The sequence below is a fragment of the Salvelinus sp. IW2-2015 genome, linkage group LG8 (genome assembly GCF_002910315.2).
Source record: "Salvelinus sp. IW2-2015 linkage group LG8, ASM291031v2, whole genome shotgun sequence".
NCBI classification, from domain to species: domain Eukaryota; kingdom Metazoa; phylum Chordata; class Actinopteri; order Salmoniformes; family Salmonidae; genus Salvelinus; species Salvelinus sp. IW2-2015.
Window position 1 is genome coordinate 29,618,748 of NC_036848.1, and position 27,356 is coordinate 29,646,103.

The window sequence follows — 27,356 nt, forward strand, 5'->3', positions numbered from 1 at the left end:
ATGCATGTATGCAGATATTGCATCTTTGCAATAATATTTGCAGGGTATGTACAACCCCTAATGTAACTAGTCAAGGTCTCACAAGCAGTTGCTTGGCTGAAGCCAATGTTTTATGGCAGGGCTAAAACAAAAACCTGCACACCGGGTAACTCCCTCACACCAGCATTGGTATTAATCACTATACTTATGGATTGATGGTGTGTTTTTAGAGGCAGTCCAACGCAGGTTAAGGAGTGATTGCCTGTTTATGTACTGTGCTGTGTCTATATGCCTATCTGTGATTATATCTCTACGTTGTGGTAACACTGACTTGCTTTCTGCTCTTCGCCGTGCAGTGGAGGCCCATTTCAAACACAAGCCCTGAGACTGGAGCTCGAGCTGTCACTCTACTGGTCAGCTCAAGTCCCACCAAGAACAGAACAGACAGGATTTCTCTGCAGAGACCCCAGAATAACACACGTCTCTACTGTACCTGGAGCGAAGGAACGAGATGATAGAGATGGAAGAAATAGATCAGAGAGGAGAGAGAAAAACAATAAAAGGTCTTACTTCTCCATCTCTTCTGAACCTGATGCCTAAACCAGGGGTTAGAGGTCAGGGGTCAGGGGATTTGAGAGGAGAGAAAATAACACTGAAATATCAATTCCCCTGCTGCCGCTCTCCACATAGACTCTTCCACACTGCACCCCCGCTCTTAGTGTTGTGAGTGGTTCATCCCTTGTTGTATACTAATGAGCCATGTTCACTGTGTTTGTTGAGAGCAGTATTGTAATTGTAATTTATTGATTGGACAGTTTTGATGACAGTGGATTTATGCAATTTCTCTGATTGTTCTAAACGTATGCTTTTAGGCAGGGTTATACGCATCTCGTGGCTGTTTATTTTGAAATATAAATGTGAATGTAAATATTTTGTTACTTCATGCAACAGGGTTGTAATTGATTTAATATGAACTGATTCAATCAAATTGTGTTTATCATTGAAAGACACTAGATGGCACTCTAGGCCATTGTAATACATCACCCATGATGTGCGTTGTCATTCTATTGGTCTGCCGCTGTAATAAACTTGACAGGGATCCAAGTTGAGAACAATCCCGTTGACCGTGTCTCCTTTACTTCGGATTCTTATTATCAAATAAATAATGAAATAATGCTATTTGGTTTTCATCAACCGCTGGGCTCCCTCTCCCTCTCTCTGTCAAGGTTATCTTTTCTCTGTCACTCCTCTCTCTCTAGCGCAAGGGTTCCCAAAACTGTTCCGCACAAATCTATGCTAGAAAATGAAGGGAACCCCACTTTATTCATATTCACTCAATTCAAGGCCCAGCAGGGCTGTCCCAGCGCATAATTACATGAAAGTGTATTTTAATAGTGTAAAAGGCCCTTAGTTGACACTCAAATGTTGTATTATACAGTAAACCCATTTGAAGAGAGAACAATTCATTTGTTTGATCAAATTTGAACCCAGTTCAATTTCAGGGTTTGGAAACCACTACTCTAGTAGTCTCTTGTCTTCAGATAATGTGTGCGGGTGTGCCTGTGTTTGTTTGTGCGCTCGTGTGCGTTCTCGTAGTATGCATGTGTGCAGAACGGATAGGGCCACCCTCCCGAAGCTGTGTGCTTCTCTGTGCTGACTGATGCGTGGACACAGACAGACACACAGCTGCCGTTAAAGGTGGCGGTTGGAGAGCTCAGACAGCTGTTGGAATTCCACCCAGGGAGAGTTCTAGTGTTAAGCCTGGGCTGGATGGACACTCTGAGGCGGGTGGGAAGTGTGGCTGAGCAGTTGTGAAGTGTGGAGAACCAATATGGGCTGAAGTGTGTTGACTGTATGCACAAACACCCGCACAAGGAGCATGATCATGTCTGTGCTGCTTACACATGCCCACAGACCTGGCATTGTGTGTAATTAAAAGTTCACAACAGTTCAATTATGTAGTAAATACTTATGGTAACATTGTAATTGTTAGATGTGGTGGAGCGTTGATTCTTGTCAATTGGCGTGTCTGTGTGGGCATGTGATTATGTCTGTTTATTTGTTTGCGTAACTATAAGGACATGCTCCCGTCATGTCTCCATACATACAGTATGTGCCTGTTCTGTGAACTGTGTGCCTTTCCTGTGAACTTCCAGTAAATTGTACCACATTCACATCTCGGTTCCACATGGCGGGAAATCCTTGAGGGATACTCCTCCGTGTGTGTGTGTGTGTGTTGGGAGGTTAGGATTAAGAGCTTCAGAGGGGGTCAGGCTCATGGCGCTGCAGCCCAATCGTCATAGTAACAGCTGGGATACAGTCGCACATGCTACCTTCACTCTTTCTTTCCCTCTCTCTTTCTGACACCTTTTTCTCCCTCCCTCAGTTGTCTGTAATCTCACTGACTTTCGGGTTCACATCTGCTTCTGCCATCAAGACGAAGTAAATTAACATTGTCTTTATCTATTGGTAATACAGTATATTTTCTTATTTTAAACGTTTAGATTTTATTCATATGAAATAGTATGCTGCAAATGTACATGTACTGAATATATAAAGCGGATATAGCGTATGAGTGAGTTGGCAGATTTTCTTGTCAGGCATCGAGACAGGCCATCCCTCTGTCTGCAAGATGGGGACTACATGCTTTTACCAAGGACTGGCGCCAAAGCAACGTTCTGTGGTCACCGCGGTGAAGTTTCACGGTTGCTCTGTTTCTGGCATCGTGAACCATCGCAGACCACTCCAGACCACTCCAAGGCAAAGTTCTTTCTCTTTATAGGGATTGGAGTGGTCCAACCAGCCAACACGACGGGGGATTGAAGAACAGTTGATACACCCCAAAGGGTCAAAGGGCACTGTTTTTGGTTGAAATGAGAGGTATACAATATCTGTGGGAACATCAAATGTCTTGGAACCTCCTTAGTCTTTCTATTGATGAATTTGTAGAAAACAGAAGCCATTACTTAGATTGAACAACAGAAATGGGCCTGCAGTTCGAACAACTGTTATTCACCTTTTTGTCATTGTTGCACTGCACAGGAACAACTTGCCAGTAGCATCCTGTTATTTTGAGACAGAGAATACCACATAGACAAGATCAGGGAGAAACTTGTACCTCATCACTTGCGTCAGTAGAGGTTTTAGGTCTAATTGACTGTTGTAAGTCTATTACATTGCTGCCCCAGTCTGTTTCAAGTGAGAGGTAATAATTTAGTGATGAGTTTAACCCAATCAGCTGGTGTTTCGTGTTGGTAAAGCCTAAAGGGTGGCTACGGAGAAGCTACAGCACAAATCTAATGAAAAGTCCCTGGATACACCCGCACACACAAGGGATCCCTTTCACTGCTTAAAATTGTATGATCCACTTATAGGCTTTAACTTCTAACAGCTGTAATGAAAATGAGAAAGATATCAGTAACTTTATAAACATGTTTCAAAATAATTAAGGAGACTAATTGAACAGAACTTAACGTGAACAGAACTTGACTTGGAAGGAAATTAGATAACATATGAAGCTGCTGTCTGAAAGGTGTATATTGTAAGTGAGGGTGTGTGTGCAGTGATTTAACTGGGATTTGTAGGTGATTGAACAGTAACCCAAAATTGGTCGATTTTCACATGCAAAGTCTTAGCAGAATTTCAACTGCCTCTGTGTGTTTTTACCAATCCAAATGAGGTGGAACTGCCTTCCCACCTGTACAGCATATATGACTATTTGTGTGGCGAATCACAGTGCGAGTCAGGTCTCCTGATGTGTCCCTCCACACTCCTCTGCCCCTCCGCCCTGGCTCCAGATCCCCGTTGCATCATGGGTAAGTCAATGTTAGTTCTGTCTGGCAGCTTGTTGTCGTTGGCGCCTCGTCAGGCCAGGCAAACTCCAGTAGACACTAACTCAGTGAGACTCACCAGATATTTTCACCATTCAGGAAGTAATTAAACGTGGGCGGAACCCCAAATCCTCAGCCATCATAGCTGTAGTGAAGCCCAGGGGCAGAAACGTAGGGCATTTAGCATGGCCTACGAGTAAATATAGCAACCTATGAGCCAGGTACAGTATATCTGTAAAAAAAAAAAAAGTTTGTTAATAGCTATGTTGGTCTAGGTACAGTGTCCGTTATTCACTGGATGATCAATCTATTCCAGTTGGGCAAGTGATGGTGGTGATTCATGCATCATTTGTATAGCCAAACTCCTGTTGTTATGCAATGCATCCTGATGAATTCTGTCAGCAACTCTTAACACTCTGTCTCCATTCTCTATCCTCATCCCTATCTTGCTAGTTGAGTTTCTACTAAAATGTCATGGCAAACAATAGGCAGGACAGTCTGAGTTACAGCATACTGGTAGTGTACTGGTGGCTATAGATTTAAATCTGTTCTCACAAAAAAAAAGAGAGTACTGTATTCCGTTCACAAGCCACCCACATCCCATCTGTTCTGATCAGCTTCCCTGCGGTTAATTCTTCTCATACCCTGTTGCTTGTTGGTGCCTTTGGTAACGATGCAGTTTTTATTTGTCAGTCCAATTAATTTCTCTCTCTTTCCCCAGATAAAGGGAGACAAAGGATCTTTCAACAAAGTAATTGCTCATTAAAATTCAGAGCTTTTTGTCTGTGTCACTTGTTCACACGCAAGCACACGCTCGCGAACACACACACGCACGCTTCTCACTCATGCATGCACACACTCACACACACACAAACACGCTTGGTAGTATGCCCACTCTCAGTAACTGCATGGCAAGCATCCATCTTGTCTTCAAGAAACTGCCCTACTACTCACAAACGTTAAGTTTATATGTCATTTGCAAAAATATTCAGAACTGCAAGAAAAAGGTGTGTGGGCCAACGTATTTAACGGCTCTGCATGAGTTCGTACAGTGGGTTTTGACCAGAGGCGGTGCCTCCTCTTGACAGCGCTTCGCTCCGCTTGAAATTTGCACAAAGTAGAGAAGAGCAGACCTTTTTCTACCACTCCGCTAACAGTGTTTCGCCGCTCACCTTCCCACAATCCCCCGCACATTTCTCTGCGTACCCTTGTTGAAAGGGAGGAACTTCTCCTAACCGAATTCGTTGTTGGTGAAAACACTCTGCAAGCATTTATTTAATCGTAAAGGTAAACATAAAACAGCAAAAATGCGTGGTCACGCGCACTAAGTTCATCAAGCATTTACAAGCACCGGTTATAAATGATATTAGCTGGTTTTCATAGAGCCGGCATACAAATAATCCAGTTGACATATCAAGTACAAAAATCCAATAATCAAACCTGGATTGCCCATTGGGCAGTCTCTCCATGTTTTTTTGCAGTTGCCTTTTCAGAAAGACAAGCCATTTCGGCCTTCATCCGCACAGAACTGCTGTGCTGGAATGGACATGTCTTCTTCAAAGGTTGACAAGTGCAGCAGATGCACAGGGCTTAGCTGTCCATGCTATATGACGAGCATGGTGGTTCCTGTCCTCAATCCAGCTGTCCAGTCAATCACAGCATATGGTATATCATTTTACTAATTTCCTTCAACCCTGAAATCTTGTCATCTCGATTTGTAGGAAACATAACTGAACACCTGTTGCCTTGAGTGAAAGTCCCCAGCGCTTTTTCTGACAAGGAATGGAACTGCACTGGAGTGATGAACAGTAACTAAGAAGTGGAATTACTATTCATTTGGTGCATTTGTTAAGCTGGAATGTGCATTCCAATATAAAACATGTTCATATAAAACACAAGTACAAACAATAATTATTCAATCTGAGATAAAGAGTTGAACATAAAGAAAGGCACTTAAAAAAGTTAATCTAGAATTGTATTAATTTGTGATTTCGTGGTCAAAACAGAAGTGTGTGTGATTCATGCATGATTGTGGGTAGAGATTCTCTGTCCATTCTGACAAAACCAGCAGGCACTTGTTCTTAGATCATGTCCAACCTTGAGCCTTGTGTCATGTCCTCACTAACACAGCAAAAACAGAAGAAAGTCATATCAGGCCCCATAGGCTGTCATGAGTCTAAGGCCTGGTGAGTGTGGTATAGACCGGCTGCTCCCAATTTGAGGTGGGGCTGTGGGGCGGAGGGATGGCTACGCTGTTGATGAGCGGTTTGCCGTAGGGGCGGCGAGAGGAGTGGAAGTAGGGGTACTGATAGAGACCTGCGGGGTAGCTAGAGTAGGCACTGTAGTAGCTGGGGCTCTGGAGGTCTGCATAGTCACACTGGGGGCTGGGCAGGGAGGAGGAGGATGAGGAGGTTGCAGAAGAGGGGCCGCTTCCAGAGCTGAGGGGGGTGTAGTCGGGGTGGGGTGGCGAGGAGCTGTGGGAGTGCTGGCTGCTGTAGTGGCTGGGACTCAACTGCTCCGTTTTGATCTGCGTTCTGTGGTGAACGCCATCGCTGTTACTAGAAGACGAGGAGGAAGAGGGGAGCGCCGCCTCCGCTCCCGCCCCTTTTGGAACCCAAGGCAAGGCATTGCTGTGGGAGTGGCCGTAGGAGGAGATGAGGGATCCAGAGGGGGGGGTGGATCCGTGCCCCCCGTGCGGGGCGGAGCTGTGCCCGTTGAGTGGCAGGTACTGGTCGAACTCGTGGACGTCAAAGGCATCCATGTTGCTGATGACATCGGTGCTCAGCTCAGAGATGTCCAAGTTGCTGAAGTCGATGTTCTGCCGTCCCCCATCCAGGGGGCGCCGGCCCTCATGTTTCAGCCCAAGATACAGCTCTGTCTTGGGGGTGGTGGGGGGTGTGGGGGGACCGTGTGGATGGCCTTCAGAAAAGACACAACAGATGCCTAAACGTTAGCAATGGCATACTAACAAAAGAACGTGCCTGAACACCTTAACCCTGAACCTAGGAGAGATACGTGTTCATACAAGATCTCAATCAGTAAAAAAAAAAAGACCTGGTGACTGACAAACTGCGTGTTGCTATTGATTATGGATTGTTCTACATTCTTGCACAAATGTATCAAATATGCTGGGAAATCCACTCACCTGTCCGCTCTGGATGATTATGCCCATTCCCCATGGAGGTCAGTCTGGCCAGACCAGGTTCAGCCTTGTACATCTGGCCTGGGTGGAATTGGGCCAGCTCAGCCCCGGAGTCAGAGTCACTCTGACCTGGCTTGGTGCTCTTCCTTCTCCGGGGTTGGTATTTGTAGTCAGGGTAGTCTTTCTTGTGTTGCACCCTCAGTCTCTCTGCCTCCTCCATAAATGGCCTCTTCTCGCTTTCAGAGAGCAGGCTGGAAATTGATGACAGGTTGGGTTGAGTTGTGGACTATTATAAGATGCACAATGCTGGATGTCACAGTGAATATCATTATCATCGTCATTCTAAACGTGCCATGTAAAATTAGGTTCATCATTATAACAAGGCAAAGTTGTGCACACATTTTCATGAAACAATACTAGAAAATAAACGAATAATAAGTATTTTGTCACTTGTCAACAATGAACATTGTCTACATCAATCTTCACTGCAGATTTTTGGGTTTGGTGCAAACAACATTTCCATAGTACATCTGTGCCATGTTCTATGCGGCACATTAGGTACGCAAATGTGTACTATACCCCCCATTAAATATATACATTCGTTATCTCTACTGACCGCCAGAGCTTCCCCAAGGTCTTGCTGAGTTCGGCGTTGTGGAGATGCGGGTACTGGTCAGCTAGTTTCCTGCGCGCCGCCTGCGCCCACACCATGAACGCGTTCATCGGCCGCTTCACATGGGGTTTGTTTTTCAGAGACCGGTCTCCTCGTGTAGGCATCGGTACGAGCGACCAGTCGTATCCGTTCAGCACCTGAGACACTGCGTCTCGGATGCACGCGGGAAACCGTTTATCCTCCTCGCTGGTGTCCATTTTTGGTGTTATCCCGTTGCCGGGCGCCTGTCCATCGGAGCCGGTTGGAGAGGACGGGACGTCCGAATCCGAGTCGTCCTGCGACATCGAGCTGGCGGTTCCCGTTGGACTACATGGATGGTCGTTGAATGACTTACTCTTTTCCTCGGTCATGTTCAGTGAAAAATTGCTTTGGTCTATCTAGCTGCCTGTTGATTGTGCCAAATGCGCATTTTACGCACGGAGCCCTGAGTGACGAAAAGTGTAAATGTAAAATCCCAAATGCTGTTAATTCTTACCTATCACCCTGTTGTACGTTTTGTCATAATGGTTATAATGTCCACACTCTGAAATCTCAGTTTGATACTGACACATTTTGTTGTGCTAAGAGAATGTTGTTGGAATCTGGTTGCGTCCTCTCACTCCACCCCTCATATCTTATTGGTTTGTACATACACTGTAGCGCCACTGATTACTCCCATTTGTGGGAAATATGAGCCAGTGATTTGAAATGTGTGTTATATACATTCTAATGATTCGTTTTGCTGCATAACCAATGTAAAATTGCTTATATCATTCAGACATTAAAACAGGATACTCGTAGACAAAATTAACATGGTCAGAATTCCAGATTTATATTCAGATACATTAACTGTGGAACCATATGTGCAAGGCATGAACTCTATGGACTTGCAACCTCATAGCAGACCCCCGCCTGTTCTGAGCCCCACCTTTCTAGCTAAAAAAAAATAAAATGGGGTGATGCCTGTTTTGCATGTTATTTTGGCATTAATACGTGTCACATATCAGTTTGCAAACAATGTTAATAAAGCCGCATACAAACTTTGTTTCTTTTTTGCTTTCTTGAGTAAGGCAGCTCCAAAATGCAGGTGTTTCAGCCTAGCTCAGTGGTTTCTATGGTGGTGGGGCAGCCAGCTGAAAATACGGAGTGTAGGGATTGGTAATGTTCTCTTGCGCTGTCATTGGCTCAGTGTTCTGTCACTCATGGGGACACTACGTCACCGCCAAATCTAAGGTTAGAGCTAAAAAATTAAAGACCCTTGGGTGCTGCCATAGAGTTACATTAGAAGTGCCCATCCAAGAAGGCTCAAGGTAATTAGCCACAGGTATAATGACATTTTATCTACAGCAGCTTTGTTGGGATTTTATTTAACCATTATTTTACTAGGCAAGTCTGTCAAGAACAAATTTCTATTTTACAATGATGGCCTAACCAGGCCAAACCCTCCCCTAACCCGAATGATGCTGGGCCAATTGTGTGCTGCCCTATGGGACTCCTGATCCCGGCTGGTTGTGATACAGGCCAGGATCGAACCAGGGTCTGTAGTGACGCCTCTAGCACTGAGATGCAGTGCCGTAGACCGCGAGCCATACATGTCAAGATCATGCTTTCAGAATCTTAGCTAGCAAGCTAGCAGTCATCATCATGTATCAAGTTGACAATCTACTGGCAAATCCTTTTTAATCTTATTCATGTGAAGAGAAATAATGAAAATAAATTATAGATAAAACGTATCGGTGCTCATCGGCCATTGGACATAAACATTACACAACAAGTTGGAAATCACAAATTTAACAATGAGTGGTTTGGACGGAATCAGTGGCTAACTGCAAGCATTGCAAAGCAATCACTAGCCTTCTATTCACTTGAGTGGGTGTGTGGTCCCAAGTCTGGGATTAACGGTCTCTTTTCCAAATTGAATAGGATAAACATTCAACATTGGCCATTGTATCAATCCAGCATGACTTTTGCCGGGCTCAAAACAACTGGAATCTCAGAACTGGGAAATCTTATTTCAGTGAGTTCAAGACAACTGGGAACGAGCTCCAACTGGGAAAATATGTTTTGAACGGTCATCCAAATCGGAATTGCAAGTCGGGAACTCGGGCCTCTTTCTTGAGCACCGACCTGAAGATCAGTGATGTCATCATGATTCAACCTTGTTTTTTCAGAGTTCCCAGTTGTCTTGAATGCCCCATAAATTCAAAGAATGACAGACTTTGATGACAAAGTTTGATGACAGAATTTGCACACGAAGGACCGCCGCGCCACCTTCCTGTTCAAGTGAACACAGCACAACAAGGTGAGTTCAAAAATGTATTGTATGCTGTTGTATAATTTATGTAATATGCTAGGGAGATATGTACTGTAGCTGAGAAAGTAATACTAAGTGTATGTTGTGTAGTAAGCTGTTATTAGCTCATGTGCCTCACTCTAATAATTTGGTATTGTTTCCCCTCCTAATTTTGCCTACTGGTCTAACTTTGTGGTGCACATGTAGCCTATAGCCTGTTTTAGAGAAATGTAATAATCTAATATTGTAAGATCTTTCATTGTCTGCTTATATCCCCTACAGTTCTGACTTGGTGTAGAGGGAGAATACTGAAAGAATGGCCCATGTTCTGAATTCTGTCGCTGTACATTTCAAAAGTGCTGAACAAATAGTTACAGTATATTGTCCATCCAAGCTCATACATTAATGTTGTAATCGAAATTAGATTTTGTGAAAAAAGATCAGGGTGCCTTGCGAGGATCAGACGACGAGTGGCTAATCTGCCCTAGCCTTCCGTCCTGCTAGCTAATGTTCATTCGCTGGAAAATAAATGGAACGAGCTGAAAGCACATATATCCTACCAACGAGGCATTAAAAACTGTAAGATCTAATGTCTCACTGAGTCGTTGATCAACGACGAAATTAAGAACATACAGCTGGCGGGTTATACACTCAATCAGCAGGACAGAACAGCAGCCTCTGGTAAGACACGGGGCGGGGGCCTATGCATATATGTGAACAACAGCTGGTGCCAGACATCTAAGGAAGTCTCGAGGTTTTGCTCACCTGAGGTAGAGTATCTCATGATAAGCTGTAGACCACACTATCTACCTAGAAAGTTTTCATCTGTATTTTTCGTAGCTGTCTACATACCACCACAGACCGATGCTGGCACCAAAACCGAGCTCAATGAGCTTTATACCGTCATAAGCAAACAGGAAAACGCTCATCCAGAGTCGGCACTCCTAGTGGCCGGGACTTTAATGCAGGGAAACTTAAATCAGTTTTACCTCATTTCTACTAGCAACTGCTCAACCAGAGGAAAAACATGTCTAGATCACCTTTAATCCACACACAGAGATGCGTACAAAGCTTGCCCTCCATTTGGGAAACCTGACCATAATTCTATCCTCCTGATTCCTGCTTACAAGCAAATATTAAATCAGGAAGCACCATTGACTCGGTCTATAAAAAAGTGGTCAAATGAAGCAGATGCTAAACTACAGGACTGCTTTGTTAGAACAGACTGGAATATGTTCTGGGATTCTTCCGAGGGCATTGAGGAGTATACAACATCAGTCCCTGGCTTTATCAATAAGTGCATTGAGGACGTCGTTCCCACAGTGACTGTACGTACATACCCCAACCAGAAGCCATGGATTACAGGCAACATTCACACTGAGCTAAAGGGTAGCGCTGCCACTTTCAAGGAGCGGGACTCTAACCCAGAAGCTTATAAGAAATCCTGCTATGCCCTTCAACGAACCATCAAACAGGCAAAGCGTCAATACAGGACTAAGATCGAATCGTACTACACCGGCTCTGGCGCTCGCCAGATGTGGCAGGACTTGCAAACTATAACAGACTACAAAGGGAAGCACAGCCGAGAGCTGCCCAGTGACACAAGCCTACCAGACGAGCTGAATAACATCTATGCTCGCTTCAAGGCAAGTAACACTGAAACATGCATGAGAGCATCAGATGTTCCAGACGACTGTGTGATCACACTCTCCGCAGTTGCAGGGCCAGACGGATTACCAGGACGTGTACTCCGAGCATGCGCTGACCAACAGGCAAGTGTCTTCACTGACATTTTCAACCTCTCCCTGTGTGAGTCTGTAATACCAACATGTTTCAAGCAGACCACCATAGTCCCTGTGCCCATGAACACTAAGGTAATCTGCCTAAATGACTACCAACCCGTAGCACTCACGTCTGTAGCCAGGAAATGCTTCGAAAGGCTGGTCATGGCTCACATCAACACCATAATCCCAGAAACCCTAGACCCACTCCAGTTCGCATACCGCACCAACAGATCCACAGATGATGCAATCTCTATTGCACTCCACACTGCCCTTTCACATATGGACAAAAGGAACACTTTTATGAGAATGCTATTCGTTGACTACAGCTCAGCGTTCAACACCCTGGGAATAAACACCTCCCTCTGCAACTGGATCCGAGACTTCCTGACGGGCCGCCCTCAGGTGGTAAGGGTAGGCAACAAAACATCCCCCACGCTGATCCTCAACATGTGGGCCCCTCAGTGCTCAGCCCCTCCTGTACTTCCTGTTCACTCATGACTGCATGGCCAGGCACAACTCCAACAACATCATCAAGTTTGCTGATGACACAACAGTGGTATGCCTGATCACCGACAACAATGAGACAGCCTATAGGGAGACCTGACCGTGTGGTGCAAGGACAACAACCTTATCCAACAACAGGAAAAGGAGGACCAAGCACGCCCCCATTCTCATCAACGGGGCTGTAGTGGAGCAGGTTGAGAGCTTCAAGTTCCTTGGTGTCAGCATCACCAACAAACTAATATGGTCCAAGCACACCAATTAGTCGTGAAGAGGGCACAACAAAACCTATTCCCCCTCAGGAGACTGAAAAGATTTGGCATTGGTCCTCAGATCCTCAAAAGGTTTTACGCTGCACCATCGACAGCATCCTGACGGGTTGCATCAATGCCTAGTATGGCAACTGCTCGGGCTCCGACCGCAAGGCACTAGAGAGGGTAGTGCGTACGGCCCAATACATCACCGGGGCCAAGACATCTATACCGGTGTCAGAGGAAGACTCTATAAATTGTCCAAGACTCCAGCCACCCTAGTCATAGACTGTTCTCTCTGCTACCGCATGGCAAGCGGTACCGGAGCGCCAAGTCTAGGTCCAAGAGGCTCCTAAATAGCTTCTACCCCCAAGCCATAAGACTCCTGAACAGCTAATAAAATGGCTACTATTTGCGTATAGAACAGTCTATGACTTCAGAGGCTGGAGCCTGACAATTTTAGGGTCTTCCTCTGACACCGCCTGGTATAGAGGTTCTTAATGGCAGGAAGCTCGGCCCCAGTGATGTACTGGGCTATCCACAGTACCCTCTGTTCCGCCTTGCGGCTGGATGCCAAGCAGTTGCCATACCAAGCGGTGACGCAGCCAGTCAAGATGCTCTCAATGGTGCAAATGTGTAACTTTTGGAGAACCTTAGAGCCCATGCCAAATCTTTTCAGCCTCCTGAGGGGGTAGAGGTGTTTACGTGCCCTTTTGTCATGCCCTGACCATAGAAAGCTTTTTTTTCTCTATGTTGGTTGGGTCGGGGTGTGACTAGGGTGGGTCAAATAGGTGTTTGTGTGTCTATGTTGGCCTGTTATGGTTCCAAATCAGAGGAAGGTGTTTATCGTTGTCTCTGACTGGGGATCATATTTAGGCAGCCATTTCCCCTTTGTGCTTTGTGGGATCTTGTCTATGTCTAGTTGCCTGCGAGCACTACATAGCTTCACGTTTCGTTGCACTTTGTTATTTTTGTTTGTGAGTTTCATCGGAATAAAACATGTGGAACTCTATGCACGCTGCGCCTTGGTCTACTCATATCAACGAGCGTGACAGAAGATCCCACCACCAAAGGACCAAGCAGCGTGGCCATCCTGGGCCAGGGAGAAAAGGGAGTGGAGGACATCATGGACATGGGAGGAGATTATGGCAGTGGACAAGACCCTGCCATGGAAGCAGGCGGAGGCAGCAAAGGAGGATCAAAGACGACTCCGGGATTTGCAACCACGACGGAGGCACCAGAGGCAGTCCCCCAATTTTTTTGTGGGGGGAGGCACACGGAGTGGTCGGCGGAGCCGAGGGGGGAACCAGAGCCAGTCAGGGAGTCGAGTGAGTAACTCGACGAAAGATTACGGAGAGAGGTGTTGGCGTTGAGAGCGCTGCAGAGCGAGCGTGCTGAGGGGCGTGACACCAGTCCGGTGTCATATGCACCAGTTTCACGCATCTGGCCTCCAGTGCGCCACCCCAGTCCGGTACGTCCTGTGTCTCCTTCACAGTTCCCAGTCCAGAGCTTCCGGCGACAGTTCCCAGTCCAGAGCTCCCGGCGACAGTTCCCAGTCCAGAGCTTCCGGCGACGTTTCACAGTCCGGAACCTCCAACGAAGGTCCACAGTCTGGAACCTCCTACGACGGTCCACGGTCCGGAACCTCCTGAGACGGTCCACGGTCCGGAACCTCCTGAGACGGTCCGCGGTCCGGAACCTCCTGAGACGGTCTGCGGTCTGGAACCTCCAGCGACGGTCTGCGATCCGGAGCCTCCAGCGGGGGTTCTCAGTCCGGAGCCTCCGGCAACGATTTACGGTCCGGTTTCTCCAGGGACGATCCACGGCCCAGAGTCCTCGGCGACAAATCATGGTCCGGAGTCCCCGGCGACGATCTACGGTACGGTTCCTCCGGCAACGATCCACGGTCCGGTTCCTACGGCGACGACCCACGGTCCGGTTCCTCTGGCGACGACCCACGGTCCGGAGCTTCCGGCAACGATCCCCGCACCAGAGCTGCCATGGAGGAAGACGTATCAGCGAGCGGAGTGGGTACTTCGCCCCGCACCGACGGTAGAGTGGGTACTTCGCCCCGCACCGACGGTAGATGCCACCCGGACCCTCCCCTATTGAGTCAGGTTTTGCGGTCGGAGTCCGCACCTTATCCTGACCATAGAGAGCTTTTTATTCTCTATGTTGGTTGGGTCGGGGTGTGACTAGGGTGGGTCATCTAGGTATTTGTGTGTCTATGTTGGCCTGTTATGGTTCCCAATCAAAGGCAGCTGTTTATCGTTGTCTCTGATTGGGCAGCCATATTTAGGCAGCCATTTCCCCTTTGTGCTTTGTGGGATCTTGTCTATGTCTAGTTTCCTGCGAGCACTACATAGCTTCACGTTTCGTTGCTCTTTGTTATTTTTGTTTGTGAGTTTCATCGGAATAAAACATGTGGAACTCTATGCACGCTGCGCATTGGTCTTCTTCTATCAACGAGCGTGACACCTCTTCATGACTGTGTTGGTGTGTTTGGACTAGGCCTGTGGCGGTCATGAACTTGTCAGCTGGTAGTTGTCAAGCAAATAACTGCCGGTCTCACGGTAATTGACTGTCAATTAACACATTTAGCATCTCCTGGCTTCCACGCATAGCCTACAAGCCACTGATGCAGACCTTTTGATACATAGAAAATGTTGTGTATTTCAGAAGAACAGAATAGCATACTCTGAGTTGTCCTTATGTTAGGGCCTAATCTGGCTATGGATGTGGGCTACACTATTATTTTAGCAGACAAGATTAGTTTAGAACTCCGTGGAATTATTTGATAGTATGAAGAATACAATTGAACATAGCTGAATAAAATAGAAACGGATATGTTCTCCAATGATTTGAGGGAGCACATGCGGCTATTCAGTGTTGGGCGGTTAACAAAGAAACGGTACTCCTATATGCTTAATTGAGTTTATGTAACTTTAGTTGTGATACTAATGTTAGGCTATACAGTGGATTATGATTAATGGAAACAGGATGCACCTGAGCTCAATTGAATACTTAAAACTTCTTATGGCTGCATGGGCAGTATTGAGTAGCTTGGATGAAAGGTGCCCAGAGTAAACGGCCTGCTCCTCAGTCCCAGTTACTAATATATGCACATTATTATTAGTATTGGATAGAAAAGACTCTGAAGTTTCTAAAACTGTTTGAATTATGTCTGTGAGTATAACAGAACTCATATGGCAGGCAAAAACCTGAGAAAAAATCCAAACAGGAAGTGAGAATTCTGAGAGTGGTCGATGTTAAAGTCATCGCCTATTCAATTCCCTGTAATATATGGATCTGTTTGCACTTCCTACGCCTTCCACTAGATGTCAACAGTCAGTAGAACGTGTAATGAAGCTTATGCTGTGTTGTGGGACCGGATGGGAGGTGTTTGAGTCAGTGGTCTGGCAGAGTGCCAGTTCTTGGTCACGCACTTTCCTCATGATATCGCCATGCGTTCCATTACTTATAGATACTGAAAAGAATTCTCCGGTAGGAACTTTATTGGAAATAGATGATAACAACATCCTGAAGATTGATTATCTACTAAGTTTGACCCGTTTATTCGACTTGTAATATAACTTTTTGAAGTTTTCGTCCGACGTTTGCCTGCATCTGCGCGAGCGTTTGGACACGTGTACTACATATGCTAGCAAAATTAGCTAATTGGACATAAGTAATGGACATTATCGAACAAAACAACGATTTATTGTGGAACTAGGATTCCTGGCACTGCATTCCGATGAAGATAATCAAAGGTAAGGGAATATTTATGATGTAATTTCGTATTTCTGTTGACTCCAACATGGCGGCTAATTTGGCTATTGTTCTGAGCGCCGTCTCAGATTATTGCATGGTTTGTTTTTTCCGTAAAGTTTTTTTGAAATCTGACACAGCGGTTGCTTTAAGGAGAGGTATATCTATAATTCCATGTGTATAACTTGTATTATCATCTACATTTATGATGAGTATTTCTGTTGAAACGATGTGGCTATGCAAAATCACTTGATGTTTTTGGAAGTAGTGAATGTAACGTGCCAATGTAAACTCAGATTATTTTATATAAATATGAACTTTATCAAACAAAACATGCATGTATTGTGTAACATGAAGTCCTATGAGTGTCATATGATGAAGATAATCAAAGGTTAGTGATTAATTTTATCTCTATTTCTGCTTTTTGTGAAAGCTATCTTTTGCTGGAAAAATGGCTGTGCTTATTGTGGTTTGGTGGTGACCTAACATAATCGTTTGTTGTGCTTTCGCTGAGAAGCATATTTGAAATCGGACACATTGGTGGGATTAACAACAAGATTACCTTTAAAATGATATAAGACACATGTATGTCTGAGGAATTTTAATTATGAGATTTGAATTTGGCGCCCTGCACTTTCACTGGCTGTAGTCATATCATCCCGGTAACGGGATTACAGCCATAAGAAGTAAATGTGATTTAAAAAAATATATATATATTTAATAATTTCAACCTTTTTTTGCTTTGTCATTATGGTGTATTGTGTATAGATTGAGGGGAAAACAATTTAATACATTTTAGAATGAGGCTGTAACGAGTAGTGTAACGGGTTTCATCCTCTTCGTCTGAGGAGGAGTAGCAAGGATCGGACCAATACGCAGCGTGGTAAGTGTCCATAATGATAAATTTCATCAATCAAACAGAACACTGAACGAAATAACAAAAATACAAAACAAGCAACCCGAAACAGTCCCGTATGGTGATAACACAGACACAGGATACAACCACCCACAAAACACAAAGGAAAACAGGCTACCTAAATATGGCTCCCAATCAGAGACAACGACAGACACCTGCCTCTGATTGGGAACCATACTAGGCCAAACACAGAAATAGAGAACCTAGACATACAACATAGAATGCCCACCCACATCACACCCTGACCAAACAAAACATACAAACATACAAAGCAAACTATGGTCAGGGCGTGACAAGTAGTCTACAGACGAGAAAATAAATTGTTGTATTATTCAAAGTGTAATTTTATTTGAATAGTTAATGCTTACTGGCCACTGGTCAATTTTCAGCTGCGGACCAAGAATGTCTCTTTGCCATCCGCAACGAATGGTAAGGCAAGGATGTAATGTGAGTTGAAAAGTAGAATTCTCTTTTGCCACCCCACTCAGACTCTTCTTCATACTGTATCTCGTAGAGGGAATAGGGCCGAAGACTGTCTTTGTAACCCTGGCCCAGTGGACGTGCAACTACTGTATAATGATCAGGCCAGAGATGGATTTACAGTACAGAGGGAATGAAAAAGAGCGATGTAGAGACAGAAATATGGAAAAACACAGTGTGTAGGTGAACACAAGTCCTACAACTGAAGCGAGGAGAGTACCAATTCATTCTTGGTTCTGTTTTCATTTAATTTATCTAATATTGTACAAACTAGGGAGGCTGCTGAGGGAAAGATAGCTCATAATGTCTGGAATGGAATGGCATCAAATCATGTGTTTGATACCATTCTGCTCCAGCCACTACCACAAACCCATCCTCCCCAATTAAGGTGCCACCAACCTCCTGTGGTACCTACAGCGTTTGATTTCCTCGATAAGCGGGTCTTCTGTATAATGAAAAAGAGAAAAAAAGAGACCACAGAACCTGACCACAGACATCCAGCATCCAAAGTGTCATTAACCAATCAGAGAAGTCAAATTGACCTGGGCACTTATCTGAACTAGAGGCCTACATCCAGAACTACTTATTCTCACCCCTGCAGCGATTAGATTTTACACCATAACTGCGTTTGAAAGATTAGATGCCCCGCGTACCATAAAACCTCAGTCGGATTGAATTGAGCGAGTTGAGTTTTTGGGATGACAACTGAGGAATCCTTTTCAGGCAACAAAGACCAGCTGAATCAGCCACATCTGCTAACCCTATTTTCCAATGTTCTGGGCCCGTATTCACAAAGCTTCTCATAGTAGCAGTGCTTATTTATACAGGAACAGGTCCCCCCTGGCATATATAATCATATTTATCATGATTGAAAAGGCAAAACGGATCCTATACGAGCTCCTACTCTGAGACACATTTTGAATACAGGCCCACCCATGGCTAGATGTTTAAGGGGGGTTTGGGTGGCATGATACACTAACTCGGATCTCTCTGCCAGTAGGCAAATATGCCAGTACAGACCAGTGAGCGGCATTAAATCATGTCAGCTGAGACACCTGGCTGGTGTTGACGACCCCCACACCACCAGAGCGATGAGATTATGCATTGACATCAAATGTAATCATCCCAAACCTCTGGCTATGGCCCAGACCCAGATCATATTAACACTGATCTGAATGTGATCGCTTCACCTAAGCCTAGGGAATGGGGATAACAAGGGCTCTGTTATAGTTGTGGGAAGGTTCTAAAGACAAGGAGTTTGTGGAGAAACAAATAGCAGGCTGTTAAGGTCCAGGTGCAGATTGATGCTGTAGTCATACATGTAATTGAAGGTAACTTACCAAACGAATACCTGTAAGGAGAGAACAAGAATAGACCAGCATAAAAATGTATATTTTGATTTGATTACAGAGTTGGCCTACCCTACATACTGTATTTGTATTTATTAAGAATCCCCATTAGACTCTTCCTGGGGTACAAACAAGATTAAGGCAATTACAGTGGCAGGGCTTGTAAACTATCACAGATTACAAAGGGAAACTCAGCAGCGAGCTGCCCAGTGATACCAGATGAGCTAAATGTCTTCTATGCTCGCTTTGAAGCAAGCAACACTGATCCATGTGTGAGAACACCAGCTGTTCCGGACGACTGTGATCACGCTCCCCTTAGCCGATGTGAGCAAGATCTTTAAACAGGTCAACATTCATATTCTGGCCGCAGGGCCAGACGGATTACCAGGACGCGTACTCAAAGCATGTACTGACCAGCTGGCAAGTGTCTTCACTGACATTTTCTACCTGTCCCTGACCGTCTGTAATACCTACATGTTTCAAGCAGACCACCATAGTCCCTGTGCCCAAGAACACCAAGGTAACCTGCCTAAATGACTACCAACCCGTAGCACTCACGTCTGTAGCCATGAAGTGCTTTGAAAGGCTGGTCATGGCTCACATCAACACCATTATCCCAGAAACCCTAGACCCACTGAACACCTTCCCCTACAACTGGATCCTGGACTTCCTAACGGGATGCCCCCGGTGGTGAGGGTAGGCAACACATCCACCATGCTGACTCTCAACATGGGGGGGCCCTCAGGGGTGCGTGCTTAGTCCCCTCCTGTACTTCCCGTTCATCCACGACTGTGGCCGCGCACGACTCCAACACCATCAAGTTTGCAGACGAGACGACGGTGGTAGGCCTGATCACCGATGAGACAGACTATAGGGAGGAGGTCAGAGAACTCAATGTCAGCAAGACAAAGGAGCTGACTCTGGACTACAGGAAACAGAGGGCCGAGCATGCCCCCATTCACATCAACAGGCTGTAATGGAGAAGGTCGAGACCTTCAAGTTCCTATGTCCACATCACTAAGGATCTATCATGGTCCAAACTGCGCTGTTACGGTGACTGTATTACCACCACACCAGTGGTCACGAGTCATGATGCCAGTCAAATTCCATGTGACCGTTTAGTCACCGCAATTGGGCTTCTCCAAGCTCCGATGCTGCTTAGGGTCATTAGTAGCCTACCAAAGTTGCTAACTGCCTGGTACTCGGCACTCTATTGTCCCTCTAATCACTCTGACATCAATGCAAAAGTATTCGCAAATCAAATCAAAGACTTCATGAGAGCCCACACGCTCACGTTGCGCATCATTTCTATAGGCTATCCAATTGGATGAGACAGAGCGATGGCCTCTATTGAAAAGACGAGGATCCCATCAGCTTTCTATAGGCTAGGCTTACTATATTAATTTCTCAACTTTCCTAATATTAAGCACATTGCTTCTCTTTACAACAGGAGTATAGCCTACCTGTCTGTTATGAAAATGAACCACGGGAAAAGCATCCTCCATTTGCTATTTAAGTGCGTAGATTACATTTTTCACGCTGTCCCAGTTTCTAGACAGGTGCATAAAAATGATCCATTCTAAATCAAAACAAATTTCACACATATTTAGTATATGTAAAGACAAGATTAAATCAAGAATAGTGTGATGGGTGACAATATTATCACTTGACAATGATGCCCTGCATAAGGCAGGAAACGGTGTAACGAATGTCGTCGGGAGAAGGAGAAGACCAAGGTGCAGCGTGGTAAGTATTCATAATACTTTTAATAAATACGAATACTTGAACAAAAAACAACAAAACGACAAATGAACAGTTCTGCAAGGTGCAATACACAAAACAGAAAACAACTACCCACAAACACAGGTGGGAACAGGCTACCTAAGTATGGTTCTCAATCAGAGACAACGATTGACAGCTGCCTCTGATTGGGAACCATACCAGGCCAAACACATATAAAAAGACAACATAGAACAAAACATAGAATGCCCACCCCAACTCACGCCCTGACCAAACTTAAATAGAGACATAAAAATGATTTTTTATTTTTTTTATTTTTTTATTTCACCTTTATTTAACCAGGTAGGCTAGTTTGAGAAACAATTCTCATTTGCAACTGCGACCTGGCCAAGAATAAAGCATAGCAGGTGTGAACAGACAACACAGAGTTACACATGGAGTAAACAATAAACAAGTCAATAACATGTAGAAAAAAAAGAGAATCTATATACAATGTGTGCAAAAGGCATGAGGTAGGCAATAAATCGAATAATTACAATAGCAGATTAACACTGGAGTGATAAATCATCATGATCATGTGCAAGAAGAGATACTGGTGTGCAAAAGAGCAGAAAAGTAAATAAATAAAAGCAGTATGGGGGTGAGGTAGGTAAATTGGGTGGGTAGTTTACAGATGGACTATGTACAGCTGCAGCGATCGGTTAGCTGCTCGGATAGCAGATTTTTAAAGTTGTGAGGGAGATAAAAGTCTCCAACTTCAGAGATTTTTGCAATTCGTTCCAGTCGCAGGCAGCAGAGAACTGGAAGGAAAGGCGTCCAAATGAGGTTTTGGCTTTAGGGATGATCAGTGAGAGATACACCTGCTGGAGCGCGTGCTGCCGGGTGGGTGTAGCCATCGTGACCAGTGAACTGAGATAAGGCGGCACTTTACCTAGCATAGCCTTGTAGATGACCTGGAGCCAGTGGTCTGACGACAACATGTAGCGAGGGCCAGCCGACTAGGGCATACAGGTCGCAGTGGTGGGTCGTATAGGGCTTTAGTAACAAAACGAATGGCACTGTGATAAACTGCATCCAGTTTGCTGAGTAGAATTGGAAGCTATTTTGTAGATGACATCGCCGAATCGAGGATCGGTAGGGATAGTCAGTTTACTAGGTAAGTTTGCGCGTGAGTGAAGGAGGCTTTGTTGCGGAATAGAAAGCGATTCTTGATTTGATTTGGATTGGAGATGTTTGATATGATGCTGGAAGGAGAGTTTGCAGTCTAGCCAGACACCTAGGTACTTATAGATGTCCACAATTCTAGGTCGGAACCGTCCAGGGTGGTGATGCTAGTCGGGCGTGCGGGTGCAGGCAGCGAACGGTTGAAAAGCATGCATTTGGTTTTACTAGCGTTTAAGAGCAGTTGGAGGCCACGGAAGGAGTGTTGTATGGCATTGAAGCTCGTTTGGAGTAGATAGCACAGTGTCCAAGGAAGGCCGAAGTATATAGAATGGTGTCGTCTGCGTAGAGGTGGATCAGGGAATCGCCCGCAGCAAGAGCAACATCATTGATGTATACAGAGAAAAAGGTCGGCCCGAGAATTGAACCCTGTGTACCCCCATAGAGACTGCCAGAGGACCGGACAACATGCCCTCCGATTTGACACACTGAACTCTGTCTGCAAGTAGTTGGTGAACCAGGCAAGGCAGTCATTAGAAAAACCGAGGCTACTGAGTCTGCCGATAGAATATGGTGATTGACAGAGTCGAAAGCCTTGGCCAGGTCGATGAAGACGGCTGCACAGTAATGTCTTTTATCGATGGGGGTATGATATCGTTTAGTACCTTGAGCGTGGCTGAGTGGCACCCGTGACCGGCTCGGAAACCGGATTGCACAGCGGAGAAGGTGCGGTGGATTCGAGATGGTCAGTGATCTGTTTGTTGACTTGGCTTTCGAAGACCTTAGATAGGCAGGCAGGATGGATATAGGTCTGTAACAGTTGGGTCCAGGGTGTCTCCCCCTTTGAAGAGGGGATGACCGCGGCAGCTTTCCAATCCTTGGGGATCTCAGATGATACGAAGGAGAGGTTGAACAGGCTGGTAATAGGGGTGCGACAATGGCGGCGGACAGTTTCAGAAATAGGGGTCCATTGTCAAGCCCAGCTGATTTGTATGGTCCAGGTTTCCAGCTCTTTCAGAACATCTGCTATCTGGATATGGTAAAGGAGAAGCTGGGGAGGCTTGAGCGAGTAGCAGCGGCGGGGGCGGGGCTGTTGGCCAAGGTTGGAGTCGCCAGGAGGAAGGCATGCCAGCCATTGAGAAATGTTTGTTGAAGGTTTCGATATCACGGACTTATCAGTGGTGACCGTGTTACCTAGCCTCAGTGCAGTGGCAGCTGGGAGGAGGTGCTCTTGTTTCCATGGACTTTTACAGTATCCCAAACTTTTTGGTTAGAGCCTACAGGATGCAAATTTCTGCTTGAAAAAGCTGGCCTTTGCTTCCTGACTGACTGCGTGTATTGGTTCCTGACTTCCCTGAACAGTGCATATCGCGGGCTCTTCGATGCTATTGCAGTTCGCCACAGGATGTTTTTGTGCTGGTCGAGGGCAGTCAGGTCTGGAGTGAACCAAGGGCTATATCTGTTCTTGTTCTGCATTTTTTGAACGGAGCATGCTTGTCTATATATGGTGAGGAAGTAACTTTTAAAGAATGACCAGGCATCCTCAACTGACGGGATGAGGTCAATATCCTCCAGGTACCCGGGCCAGGTCGATTAGAAAGGCCTGCTCGCAGAAGTGTTTAGGAGCGTTTGACAGTGATGAGGGGTGGTCGTTTGACCGCGGACCAGTGGGGGATACAGGCAATGAGGCAGTGATCGCTGAGATCTTGATTGAAGACAGCGAGGTGTATTTGGAGGGCAGGTTGGTCAGATAATGTCTATTAGGGTGCCCATGTTTACGGATTTAGGGTTGTACCTGGTGAGTTCCTTGATGATTTGTGTGAGATTGAGGCATCAAGCTGGATTAGGACTGCAGGGTTGTATGTAAGCATATCCCAGTTTAGGTCACCTAACAGAACAAACTCTGAAGCTAGATGGAGCGATACATTCACAGATGTTTCCAGGGCACAGCTGGAGCTGAGGGGTCGCGGTAGCAGGCGCAACAGTGAGAGACTTATTTCTGGAGAGATTAATTTTTAAAATTAGAAAGTTCGAACTGTTTGGCATAGACCTGGAAAGTATGACAGAACTTTGCAGGCTATCTCTGCAGTAGATTGCAACTCCTCCCCCTTTGGCAGTTCTATCTTGACGAAAGTGTTATAGTGGGTATGGAAATCCCAGAATTTTTCGTGTGCCTCCTAAACCAGGATTCGGACACGGCAAGGACATCAGGTTGGCAGAGTAGTGCTAAAGCGGTGAGTAAGGCAAACTTAGAGGAGGCTTCTGATGTTGACATGCATAGGCAAGGCTTTTCGATCACAGAAGTCAACAAATGAGGTGACTGGGACATGCAGGGCCTGGGGTTACCTCCACATCACCCGAGGAACAGAGGAGTAGTAGGATGAGGGTGCGGCTAAAGGCTATCAAAACTGGTCGCCTAGAGCGTTGGGGACAAAGAATAAAAGAGCAGATTTATGGGCTGGTAGAATAGATTCTGGCATAATGTGCAGACAGGGTATGGTGGGGCACCGGTACAGCGGAGCAAGCCCAGGCACTGGGTGATGATAGAGAGGTTGTATCTCTGGACATGCTGGTCTCAATGGGTGAGGTCACCGCATTGTGTGTGGGGTGGGGAAAGGAGGTATCAAAAGTACGAGAGTGAACTACGCGGGTCCATTGCAAACCAAAACAACTGATAATGATAACTAGCCTGAACAACAGTATGCAAGGCATATTGATATTTGGAGAGAGACATACAATAAGGCATAAAGTGATTGCAGTCTTGATTGGGAGAGCTAGCTAAAACAACAGGTAAGATAACAGCAGCAATAACAGGGTGCTAGTCTAACACAGCAACAACAGGTAAAAAATGGCGACGACTAGGCAGAGAGGGTCGATTAACTACACACAGATCCTGAGTTAAAGCACAGAGCCGACAGATAAAACACAAATAAACAAAGGAATAGTACCGTGAATTAATGGACAGTCAAGCAGGCATCAGCTATGTAGCCAAGTGATCATAGTGTCCAGGGGCAGCCGTAGATGGAGCAGGAGGCCTCCACTAAGCTAGCACGCCGCGTTTAAAGTTAGTAGCCCGGGGTGGTCTGTCAGACGGAGGGTCTGCTCAGACGTGGTCGTGTCGACAGAGAATCCAAGCCGGATGGCGATGGCGAAAGAGAGGTTTGAATTGTAGAATTGTGTTTGCTAACTGGTAGCTTCGGCAGTTGCGCAGGCCTTGAGCTGCAAGCTAGCTGTGAGGATCAGAATAGGGCTCAGGGATTACGCAGGAATCCGGCGTGTTGTCGAGAGACAGTCCGATGCTGTGGTAAATTGGTGAGTAATATCCAGCGCTAATAACAGGGCTGGTGTCTGTGCAGAAGGTAAAAGCTGCTAGCAGCGGCAAAAAATTGCTAAATTAGCTTGTAGCTGATTTAGACCAGTTGTGATGGATTGGCAGGCTCTGTGTCGGCAAAAAAAGGTCCAGGCCAATTGGCAAAAATATGTATTGTAGCACAAGAATTAGCCGGAGGACCTCTTCGGCTAGCCGGGGAGATTGGCCTAGCTCGAGGCTAGCTCAAGGCTAACTGTTGCTTGCTTCGGGACAGAGACGTTAGCCAGGAGTAGCCACTCAGATTGCAGCTAGCTATCTGATCCGGTGTAAAGGTTCACAGCAGCTTCGCCGGGTAGTAATCTGGAGATTTGGTAGAGAAAAAGCAGTCCGATATTCTCTGGGTTGATATCGCGCTGTGCAGACTGGCATGTATTGACCAAGCTGAGGCTGGCTGGTGTCCGAGTTAACGGTAAAGACCACTAGCAGTGACTAACTGATAACTAGCTAGTAGTTAGTTAGCTGGCTAGCTTCTGATGGGGGTTCCGGTTCTAAAGTATAAAAATAGCAGATCCGTACCACATTGGGTGTTGGGGGTTGCAGGAGAGTATATTCAGTCCGTAGATGGAAAGTGAGATTAAAATATAAACGGAAAAAACGAGAAAAACGATTATTTACACGGGACAAGACAAAACACACGTCCGACTGCTACGCCATCTTGGAATAGATGTCTATGTAACGGCTTTCTTCCTGAGATGAAGGAGAGGACCAAAACGCAGCGCGGCTAGTGTTCAACATGTTTAATAATAAAGAGACGATAACGTGAACACTATACAAAATAACAAACGTGAAAACCGAGACAGTCCTATCTGGTGCAGAACACAAAGACAGGAAACAATCACCCACAAACAAACAGTGAAAACAGCCTACCTTAATATGGTTCCCAATCAGAGACAACGTAAAACACCTGCCTCTGATTGAGAACCATATCAGGCCAATAAGACACACCTAAACCAATGAAACACAAAACATAGAATATACCCACCCAGCTCACGTCCTGACCAACTAAACAAAGACTAAACAAAGGAAATAAGGTCAGGAACGTGACACTCTAAGGTCAGGGCGTGACAAACGGCATATGCTTTTTTTTGCAAGCTTAGGCCCATAGGTCTATGTTTTGATAAGGTTTGTATCAAAACTAAAGTGGACAAATAACTTCTTAAAAATGAAGCACATTAATCTGCTGTACAACGGGTGCAGAGCCTAACTGGCATACATGAGCAGCGAGTGAGTTTCAAGTTTGGGGAAGATCATTTTCACCATAAAAACGCACATTTTATGATAAAAGCATTACATGCATAATCACATTTACATGCACAATCACGCTTTTGATAATGGTGTTTTCCTGCTAATGGAACGTTTGTGCTTATAGCCTACTGCCATGTTCGCATTGCTGCACTTATAATGTGAATAAATAGCCTAATAGTTTATCGACATTTTAAGCTAAACGTTCTGATCTTTTGCGTCAGCCTCATTGCGTAAAAGTTTTTTGATCCTAGTGGTTGTATTCATTTGGGATCTATCACATCCCACAACTGTCACACAATATTTATTTCTCACACAGAATATAATAGGTCAACTTGTGTACTATGGGGGATAGTAGAGTGACATAGTGCTTTAGCTGTTTGTTAGGCCTAATCATCGTGTTGGCTGACGAAAGTAAATGTGGACAGTTCTTCCAATATGCACCTCGGAATTGGATAAGGACGCGCGCAGTTGCGTCCCTTACATGTCTGTCTTCACTTGTAGCCTGTGAGAAAGACCCGATCACCTGATGGAGAGCCATGTGAGTGGGGATCACCTGATGGAGAGCCATGTGAGTGGGGATCACCTGATGGAGAGCCATGTGAGTGGGGATCAATACGCTTGACAGACACAGCAACCTTCTTGCCACAGCTCGCATTGATGTGCCATCCTGGATGAGCTGCACTACCTGAGCCACTTGTGTGGGTTGTAGACTCCGTCTCATGCTACCACTAGAGTGAGAGCACCGCCAGCATTCAAAAGTGACCAAAACATCAGCCAGGAAAAATAGGAACTGAGAAGTGGTCTGTGGTCACCACCTGCAGAATCACTCCTTTATTGGGGGTGTCTTGCTAAATGCCTATAATTTCCACCTTTTGTCTATTCCATTTGCACAACA

At 45.5% G+C, this 27,356-nt stretch overlaps 2 protein-coding genes and 1 pseudogene across 5 annotated transcripts in view; 2 read left to right on the forward strand and 1 right to left on the reverse strand.

Annotated features, from left to right (window-relative positions):
* Window positions 1–1,131, forward strand: part of LOC111967705 (arf-GAP with dual PH domain-containing protein 1) — a 36,971-nt gene extending 35,840 nt beyond the window's left edge. For all 4 annotated transcript variants that reach the window (XM_023992988.2, XM_023992989.2, XM_023992986.3 and 1 more), the window contains exon 10: window positions 336–1,131. In XM_023992988.2, coding sequence (XP_023848756.1) covers window positions 336–364 — 29 coding nt within the window. In that variant the 3' untranslated portion in view covers window positions 365–1,131. The remainder of the gene's footprint in view (window positions 1–335) is intronic.
* A 3,918-nt stretch (window positions 1,132–5,049) lies between these two features.
* Window positions 5,050–8,413, reverse strand: LOC111967704 (transcription factor Sox-8). Its single transcript, XM_023992985.2, has 3 exons — window positions 7,568–8,413; window positions 6,955–7,202; window positions 5,050–6,728 (listed from the first exon to the last, which is right to left on the reverse strand). The coding sequence occupies exons 1-3, from the start codon at window positions 7,972–7,974 to the stop codon at window positions 5,986–5,988; spliced, it is 1,398 nt and encodes a 465-aa protein (XP_023848753.1). The 5' UTR covers window positions 7,975–8,413; the 3' UTR covers window positions 5,050–5,985.
* Window positions 8,414–13,577: 5,164 nt separating this feature from the next.
* The window catches only part of LOC111968219 (lipase maturation factor 1-like), a 68,831-nt pseudogene continuing 55,052 nt past the window's right edge, over window positions 13,578–27,356 (forward strand).

Excerpts from the sequence above, each read along its gene's own strand:
- LOC111967704 (XM_023992985.2), bottom strand. The coding sequence starts at position 7,974 with ATGACCGAGGAAAAGAGTAAGTCATTCAACGACCATCCATGTAGTCCA. Across the intron at positions 7,203-7,567 it reads ACCTTGGGGAAGCTCTGGCG|CCTGCTCTCTGAAAGCGAGA; the intron begins GTCAGTAGAGAT and ends ATCAATTTCCAG. Across the intron at positions 6,729-6,954 it reads TAATCATCCAGAGCGGACAG|GCCATCCACACGGTCCCCCC; the intron begins GTGAGTGGATTT and ends TCTTTTCTGAAG.